The 9,881-nt window shown below is 39.2% G+C and overlaps 1 protein-coding gene and 1 non-coding gene across 5 annotated transcripts in view; one reads left to right on the top strand and one right to left on the bottom strand.

The window, feature by feature from the left end:
• The window catches only part of Gigyf2 (GRB10 interacting GYF protein 2), a 187,674-nt gene that overhangs the window by 98,968 nt on the left and 78,825 nt on the right, over nt 1–9,881 (bottom strand). For 3 of the 4 annotated variants that reach the window (XM_045147291.1, XM_045147288.1, XM_045147289.1), the window contains exons 7-8: nt 6,202–6,313; nt 5,017–5,057 (exon numbers count right to left, since the gene is read on the bottom strand). The exons of the other annotated variant lie outside the window; for it this stretch is intronic. In XM_045147291.1, coding sequence (XP_045003226.1) covers nt 5,017–5,057; nt 6,202–6,313 — 153 coding nt within the window. The remainder of the gene's footprint in view (nt 1–5,016; nt 5,058–6,201; nt 6,314–9,881) is intronic. 4 annotated transcript variants of the gene reach the window in all.
• On the top strand, nt 6,711–6,816 carry LOC123460474. The gene has a single exon (XR_006637030.1). It is a non-coding gene; the product is annotated as a U6 spliceosomal RNA (small nuclear RNA).

The raw sequence follows: 9,881 nt of genomic DNA, 5'->3' as shown, positions 1-9,881 counted from the left end.
TATGTATTCTCAGGGTGGCCTTGAACTCACGGTGATTCTCCTACCTCTGCCTCCTAAGTGCCTAATCCTTTCATTTATCTCAAAGTATAACAGCTCCTAGGATTGTTTTCAGCAGATCAATCACTATACCCTTAGGAAGATTTAATGCAAATGGGGGGGGAATGGGGAGAAACTCTTAGGAACTTACATATGCAATCAGGAAGACAATGCCAAGTGCTGTTGGAAATTGACTGAGATAGCTGAAGACAAGCAATTACTAAATATCATACCAGCCTAGACCTGTATTCATAAAAGCCTGTATTTTCAGGTTCCAGAATCTATAACCAAGTGTGCCATGTCTATTTTCACGGGCTTCACACCAAAATACATTAATCCATATCATATTTGGTTGAGCCTATTGATAGCATGAGGATCATTTATTTTTATTGGAAACTTTCATTTCCTCCTTCCAGAAAGATGATACAAGATGATCATAGAAACTCTCCCTGTAACTGCACATGATGGTGCACACCGTTAATCCCAGCACTTGGGAAGCTGAGGTAGGAGGATCACTGTGAGATCAAGACCAGCCTGGGGCTACAGTAAATTCTAGGTCAACCTGGGCTAGACAGAGACCCTACCTCGACAAAAAGAAGGGGAAAGAAGAAAAAAAAACTCTCCCTGCGCAGCAATCAATTCCTACGGAATAGAATTTGAAAAATCTATTATCACAGGCATTTGTCCATCTTTACACTCTCTACAGATAGAGAATGGGCACAGCAGGGCCTCTAGATGCTGCAGACGAACTTCAGGTACATGTGCCCCTTACGGCTTTCTGTGGGAACTGGGAATTGAACCTGGATTTTAACTTCAAGGATATAAAATACTGTCGCAATTTCCGTACACATCCCCAGCTATCATAGTGGTTGTCATTCAGGTGAGTATTAACCAAGGTTATCCAAGATTCATACCCAGCATTTGTAATGTCATACATTTCTCTGTATATCAAAGAAAATATATGGCCTAGGTATGTAGCTGAGTGGCATAGAACCTTGCCTAGACTCCACAAGATCCTAAGGGGTTTAAGCCCTAGCATTGAATTTTTTTAATTATTTTTTAAATAAATATATAATATTAATCTTCTCTAATTTTTAAAAGGAACAGGTTATTCTACAATCTTTAATACTTAAGTTATCCTAACTTGATGTCAGAGTATATCTTACAATTGATAATAAATTAGTACTGCTTACTCATGGACAATGCTAGAAAGGATAAAATTATTAGCAAATTCTTACTCTAAAATTTAAAGAGTTTTTAAAAATTTTTTATCTATTTCGAAGCAGAGAGGGGGAAGCGGGGAGGGGGAAGGGAAGAAGAAAGGGAGAGAGAGAAAAAATGAGAATATGGGTGTGCCAGGGCCTCCAGCCACTGCAAATAAACTCCAGATGCATGCACCACTATGCATCTAGCTTTATGTGAGTACTGGGAATTGAATCTGGGTCACTGGGTCTTTTGTACTCAAGCACCCTAACTTCTAAGCCATCTCTCTAGCCCTATATTACTTCTTAAAAAATATTTTAGCTGCCAGATGTGGTGACGCACACCTTTAATCCCAGCACTCGGGAAGCAGAGGTAGGAGGATCACCGTGAGTTCGAGGCCACCCTGAGACTACATAGTTATTTCTAAGTCAGCCTGAGCCAGAAAAAATAAAAAACAAACAAAACAAATATTACTTATTTGAGAGAGAGGGAGAGAGAGAATGGGCACATCAGGCTTTACATGAGTACTGAGGAACTGAACCCTGGCCATCAGGCTTTACAAGAGCCATCTCTCTAGCCCACCTATATTACTTTTAAAAAATGTAGGTTATATAAAAAATATATAGTTAGTCATCACTGTATCAAGAAGCAATGAATGACAACCACTATGATAGCTGGGGATGTGTGCATAATATGCAACAGTATTTTATATCCTTGAAGTAAAAATCCAGGTTCAATTCCCCAGTTCCCACAAAAAGCCAGATGCACAAGGGGCACACATACCTGAAATTCATACATCTAGAGGCTCTGCTGTGCCCATTCTCTGTCTCTCTCTGCTTGCAAATAAAATAAAATAAAATAAAAAATTCTTAGCTGGGCATGGTGGCACATGCCTTTAATCCCAGAAACAGGGAGGTAGAGGTAAGAGGATTGCTGTGAGATCAAGGCCAGCCTGAGACTACATAGCGAATTTCAAGTCAGCCTGGACTAGAGTGAGATTCTACCTCAAAAAATAAATAAATAAAAATAATAATAAATCCTTAAAATTCCTATCATACCCAGCAAATTCTGTATTCTTTTTTAACTACCCCACAGGAGGTTGGGGAGGTGGGTGGCTCAGAGGTTAATGGCACTTGCTTATAAACTAGTTCTCATCAACACTTCATACTCTTGTGAAAGTACTAAAATAAGGTAAAGATGAGAAAAGAGATACAGAGAAGTAGCTCAGGGTAATAATCATCTAGTGGCCTATAATATGGGTACTGCTTCCCAATTGTTCATTCGGCCTACTCCAAATTTCCTCATGCAACACTCATTTAATCTTAACTACGATAAATTAGTGCTCTGTCAATAAAAACTTTAAATCACTGATCTGTTTAAATGGGCTTCATACGGATGCATTGGGCAAAACATATAAACCACCTTGTTCATAAGACAATCTATAGTCAGCCTGTGAATAGTCTATATATTCAACATATGTTCATGAGAAATTTCACCATGGGTCCATACAATCACTCTAGAGATTTGGTACTTGTAGAAATTCAGAAATTATGTGGCAATTTTAATATGGGCAATGATGCTGTAAAAAGAGATACTGTAAGATGTACCTTTCAGAAAGCACATCTTAACATTATGAAATAAATGTTTTCTACAGACCATGATTCATCCATCACAGTCACTGGAATCCTCTTCTCTTCTTAGGTTCTTCTTCAAGGGATACTTCTGCTATCAATTCATTTACCTACTGTCATCTCACAAGGATTTGTGTGGAAAAAAAAAACAAAAAACAGGAACGAAACCAGCTAATACAAAGTAAAGGTTCTAGACCTTTCCCTTCTCAGCTGTGTGATGCTATCTACACTTAAAAAAAGGAGCTACCAGGGCTGGAAAATTGCTTAGCAGTTCAGGCACTTGCCTATGAAGCCTAAGAACACATGTTTGAATGTCCATGTCCCATGTAAGCCAAACACACAGTGATCTAAACATGCAATGTCGCACATGTGCACAAGGGAGTACCTACATCTGGAGTTCGTTTGCAGTGGCTGAAGGCCCTGGCACAGCCTCACAGCCTCCCTCCCTCTCTCTCTCCATCCCCCACCTAATTTTTTTTTTAATTTTAAAGGGGGAGGGGCTAGATAGCTTAGTGGTTAAGGCACTTGCATGCAGAGCCTGAGGACTCATGTTCTATGTCTCTCCATATCCCACATAAGCCCGATGCACCAAGTTAAGGCAAGTATAAGGTCACACATGCCCACTAGGTTGCAGTGGCTGAGGCCCTGGTGTGCCAATTCTCTCAAAAATAAAAATTAAACTACCAAAAAAAAAAAAAAGGAACTACCTACTGGCTGGATGTGGTGGCACATGGCTTTAATCCCAGTACTCAGGAGACAGAGGTAGAAAGATCACTGTGAGTTCAAGAACACCCTGAGATTACATAGTGAATTAGGTCAGCCTGGGCTAGAGACCTTATCTCAAAAAAAAAAAAAAAAAAAGGAGGGGGGTAGATAGCTCAGCAGTTATGGTTCTTGCCTGCAAGTACTAATGATCTGAGTTCAATGCCCTAGTACCCACATAAAGCCAGCTGTATAGTGGTGCATGCATCTGGAGTTCATCTGAACTGGCTGGAGGCCCTAGCATGCCCACCACCTTCCTTCTCTCCCTCCCTCTCTTCCCTTCCTTCCCTGCCCCCTGTTTGCAAATAAATAAAAATATTTTTAAGGCCAGGCATGGTGGCACACACCTTTAATCCCAGCACTCAGGAGGCAGAGGTAGGAGGATTACTGTGAGTTCAAGGCCACCCTGAGACTACAAAGTGAATTCCAGAGTGAGACCCTACCATGAAAAACCAAACGGGGGGGGGGGGGGGGGCTACCAGATTAGTTCCTACATCTTGAAATTTCACTTCGAAAAAGGCCCCTAATAGAGAACATATACCTTTCAGAGAATGCACATTTAAAATTTGTTTTTGGTTTTGATTTTGGTTTTCAGAGGTAGGGTCTCACTGTATCTCAGGCTGACCCTGAATTCACTATGTAGTCTCAAGATGGCCTTGAACTCTCAGTGATCCTCCTACCCTCCCTCCCAAGTGCTGGGATTAAAAGGCAGGCACCACCAAGCCCAGACACATCTAGAATTTTAAGTACAATAAACCCTAATGCTTGCATTTATTACCTGTTGGCCCATACAATGGAGCCTTTAACAAAGCATGGATCTCCAAATGTAAGCAACATTACAAGTACGTCTATTGCAGAAGTGTAGGTGACCGAGTCAGGGATTCCTTCCCCTTTTCTTTATTTTTATTTTTGATTTTGTGCATATGTTTGTATGCTGGGGTGGTGGCACATTTGTTTGCAGGCTTATATGTGTACCATGCATACATATGTGTGCATGAATGCATGTGTGCACACACGTTAAAGCCTGGAGACAACAACCTCAGACATCATCTTCAAGTATACCATCGACTTCTTTTTGAGACAAGGTCTCACACTGGTCTGGAACTTACCAATTAGACAAGACTGTATAATCAAAGAGCTCCATTTATCTCTGCTTATCTACACCTCCCAGTGGTGTGATTACAGGTGCACAATACCAAGGCTGGCATTTACATGGATAGCATGGATCAAGTAAGGTTCCTCATGCTTGTGATGCAAGCGCTTTACCAATTGAGTTATCCCCCTAGTTCCTCAATTAAAATTAAGTTTATTCTTATGTGTGAGCCTTCTTAAGCACTAATACCACACTGGTCTAGGGAACATATCAAAACAGTAAGAACCTTACCTACATCTTTCCTTCCTGGTTTTTCAAAACGCCTGTCACCCCTAAAAAAAGACAAAGTAAGTTTCAAAAATGGCTTAAAAACAACACACAGCTTTCCGTCCATGGCACCCACTTCTCTATACTTCCTTTAGTAGCATTTTTTTAAGCTATAAATAAAATGCATGGCTACTACCAAATATTCACAAACTTCAGAAAAAGCATAAAGATGAAAGAAAAACCTTCACCATCTTTCCTAACAAAAGCTAGCTTCTTCTAACTGGTATATTATTTATTTTAGGATTAAGGCATAGAGTTTGTATAGCATTTAAGAATGTTTTTCCACATCACTAAATATGTTCAAAAGCTTCTTAACTTTAATGGTGATATAATATTCTGTTATGTGGCTATAGCAACATATAAGGGAGGTATTAATCTGTTTGGACTTGTTTCTATTTTTTATATGATCACAAGGAACACTCGTTTCACATCATTCACATAAAGTAACAAATACAGAAATGTTTTTACTCATACTACCAAGAAAATAGCAATGCCTCCCAGAAAGCTAATCAAGTAGCAAACCAAATTATCCATGCTCACATAGATGTATTATTTATTATTCTTCAAGCTTTAAATAAGAATCACTTAATTTATCTAACATAAAGTTGGGTGTTTAGTAATTGATAATTTCTTTTAAAATAAGCCTGCAACTTTACAGAGACTTTATCTCTCTACAAAACACATACAATCAGTAACTTCTGTGTCTGGGGCTGTTTTTTTTTGTTGTTTGTTTGTTTGTTTGTTTTTTGAGACAAGGTCCCTCTTCTTCCCTCTGCGCAGTCCTCCAGAGCCCACTATAGCTCGTCTTGGCCAATAGCACTTAGGAACTTTCTGCTTCAGCTTCCCAGATGCTAGGATTACAAGCATGCACCACCACACCTAACTTAGGAAGGAAAGGCACTGAGGATTGAATCTAGGGCTTCACAGAACTGGATGAAGCAGCTAACACTGTTCAGACCCTAGTCCTTTCCATCTATTTTTATTTTGAGACAGGGCCTCTACTAAGTTGCCCAGAATGACCTGAACTCCAAGCATCTCCTTCCTCCACCACCCAGGTAGGTGGGATTGCAGGCACACACTGATGCACCAGCATAAGTAAGTTTCATATGCAAACCAATCCTTACATTATGATCTGGATACTTTAGTTACCTTTCCTCCCAGCTCTGTGATCTATGCATTTCCCTGCCACCGCCTCGACCGAACACACCCTCTACTTCATCAAAACTTCTTTGGTAGAAACCACAGTCACCTCTACCTCTGCCTGAAAATAAGAAAGCAGGGGGGAAAAAAATGATAGTCAAAAGTCAACATGCAGCACATGTTCAATACAAAGATTAATCGCTGAAGTTTTATCTCTATATAAAGCAAGATGTCTGCATTTAAATATTTAGCAAGGCCTGATGGATCTTTACTAGTGAGGCCAATGCTGGCAGTGAAGTAGTGGGACCACAGGTTAAAAAAAAAAAAAAGGGCTAGAGAGATGGCTTAGTGGTTAAGGCACTTGCTGTGAAGCCTAAAGACCCAGGTTCAATTCCCCAGTACCCACATAAGCCAGATGCACATGGTGTCACATGCATCTGGAGTTTGTTTGCAGAGGCTGGAGGCCGCTTCTCTCTCTTTCTCCTCTCTCTCTGAAATAAATATTTAAAAAAAAAACAGTGCATGCATCAGCAGCACATATCCTAATATTGGTATGATACAGAGAACATTAACATGGCTCCTGTACAAGGTAACATGCAAATTCATAAAGTGTTCCATATTTACAAACAAAACACTGGCAGAGTGGGAGTCCAAAACAATACATAGTATCAACAATAAGCAATTCAATAAAAGTTCAATAGTAAAACTCTGAGAGGTTCAAAGAAGAATTACTATAAATTGAATGTGTACTATTTTCAATGAAAACTAGAAAATATGGAGTGTGTGTAAAGAGAGAGGACAATAAAAGTCAATTACAAATGTTAAAACACAGTACCTACTACCAGAAAAAGAATAACAAGATAATTCTAAAATTATCAACCTCCTGAACAATGTCCTTGCAGGAGAAAAGGCACCTTTATACTTTATTCAACCCTTAAAATAAGGGGCAGATCAGAATTAAATTAACAACACAGAGCTGGTAAGAATATATAGGTATAGGGATTTAAAGGCTCTGTTTCAAATGTAAACTAGTCATTATTGAAAGCAATTTGGTTAAATTTCCAACTTGAGACTACAATTCTGCTCAGAATTCATCCAGACAGAAATACTTTCACAAAGCCAAGGTGTGACAGAACACACCTATAATCCTGGCACTCAGGAGGTTGAGGTAGGAGTACAGCAAATTCAAGGATGGTCTGGGCTACTGCAAGACTCTGGCTCAAAAAAAAGGAGGAGGAGGAGGAGAAATAGGCAAAGGGAGGGAAGATACTTTCACACAAACATACACACACACACACACACACAGAAGGGCAAATACAGCCATAAACTGCAAAGTTATTTCACTCAACTATGCTTAATAATATAATCACAGTCCAACAGATTAAAATGGACAGAAAACTTCCTAACAATTAGAATCGTCTGATGTTACATTGGAATTTGTGGTAATTCTGGTAAACAAACCCACTGTATTGACAATCACATTAAAATATGGCTTCTATATACAGTATATAGTACAAATAACTAGATCATCATAATAAACAGTTGTTAGTGGTTTATGTATTTACCATACTCTATTTAAAAGCATACTCTTTGTATCTATAAAAAATAAAGTTTACTGTAAAACAGTATGCCAGCAGCATGCGTCTTGTGATTACTGTCTCCTAGTGGTATCAAGAGGCTAGGTGAAGTGATTAACCTAAACTATCAAAATTTGAATAATTACACAATGTTCACACAGCACTGAAAATAATATCACCTAATGATGTACTTCTTAGAACATATCCTATTGTTTAAAGCATGACTATTTACCTATCTGAAAAAGTTCATTACAATTTTGAAAAAATTAATCTAAGAATGGATGAGCTAATTAAATTCTGATTAAAACAGGGTACAGTATGAAGCCACAGAAAATATAACACCAATAAAGTGATAATTAATCTTGATTGTCAACTTGATCGAATTTAGAAATCACCATAGAAACCATCTCTGGGCATCTCTGTGAGGGACTGTGTAGACTGAGTTGACTGAAGTAGGGAGACATACCCTAATAAGAGCAGCACCAATTCATAGGCCGGGGTCTTGGATCAAATAAAAAGTGGGCTGAGCAGCAGCATTCATTTCTATTTCCTGACCACAGACCCAAACTGCTGGCTACTACACCACCCCTGCCATTAAGAACTGTACCTTCAAACTGTGAGGCAAAACGCTTCCTTTCTTACTTGCTTTTGTCACAGCATGAGAAAGTAACTATATAGACATTAACTGAAATCTTTTGCTGTTGAAGGACAAAGATGTCATAAAGAACAACAGATAAAATGTTCATTTACAGGGCTGGGCATGGTGACACATGCCTTTAATCCCAGCACTCAGGAGACAGAGGTAGGAGGATCGCCATGAGTTTGAGACTAACATGATACTAAAAAATTCCAGGTCAGCCTGGGCTAGAGAGAGACCCTACCTTTGAAAAAAAAAAAAAAACTTCATTTACATACTGCTGCAGTTAGGTTCAAGAAGGATAGAGGCAACAAGCAATACACTTTTGTCTTTGCACTTTCTCTACAGTTTTCTTCAATACCCAATATCTGTATCCAAAACACACAAGAAAACTGTAGGAGGTATGGGGTGTGGGTTACTTATAGCTAAAAGAAATCTTAGCCAGGCTGGATAGTTGGCTTAGTGGTTAAGGCACTTGTCTACAAAGTCACTGAACCTAGGTTCGATTCTCCAGGACCCAGATAAACCAAATGCAGAGTGGCACATGCATCTGGAGTTTATTTGTAGCAACTGAAAGCCCTGGCGTGCCCAATCTCTCCCTCTCTCTCTCCCTCTCTCTCGTTACCTCTCCCTCTCTCTCTGTCTCTCTCTACATAAATAAAAATTAAAAAAAGAAAAAGAAATCTTAGCCAACATCCCTAGCCCAATTTCTCCCATTATAGAACAATCCAAACGAAAATGAATATATCTATATTTATTTTGTGTGGTGCAGTGGACCAAACCTAGCATAATGCACATGCTAAGCAAATACTCTGTCGCTAAGCTACATCTCCAGCCCCAAAATAATAGATCTTGGATAAAAGCATACAGCAGGGTGTGATGGTACATGCCTTTAATCCCAGCACTCAGGAGGCAGAGGTAGGATTGCTATGAGTTTGAGGCCACCCTGAGACTACCATAGTGAATGCCAAGCCAGCCTGAACCACGGTGAAATCCTACCTTGAAAAAAAAAAAAAAAAGCATACAGCTGAATCTTATAATGATTTCCAAGACCACATAGTAGTACTATGTCATAATTATAATCAATGAAGGACTGACTGAGAACGCAGTTGCAATTTTGTGGTCCTGTTGCTAAGTATTAAAATAATGTATAGAATTATGTTTGGTAATCATGGGAACAATGGACATGGACAGATAGATATTCTAAGTATATCCACTCTATGTGTAAAATGTTTTTTGTTGTTGTTTGGTTGGCTGGTTGAGTTTTTGGTTTGGTTTGGTTTTTCAAGGCAGGGTCTCACTCTAGCCCAGGCTAACCTGGGATGGAATTTACTTGATAGTCTCAGGGTGGACTTGAAATCACAGCAATCCTCTTACCTCTGCCTTCCAAGTGCTGAGATAAAAGGTGTACATCACCATGTCCAGCTATCCATGTGTAAAATGGAAGTAAGGATCACAGTTCAACTGCAATGTCA

Source organism: Jaculus jaculus, chromosome 4 (assembly GCF_020740685.1).
Source record: "Jaculus jaculus isolate mJacJac1 chromosome 4, mJacJac1.mat.Y.cur, whole genome shotgun sequence".
NCBI lineage: Eukaryota > Metazoa > Chordata > Mammalia > Rodentia > Dipodidae > Jaculus > Jaculus jaculus.
The sequence above is the reverse complement of the archived record's forward strand: the minus strand, read 5'-3'. Positions and strand labels throughout refer to the sequence as shown.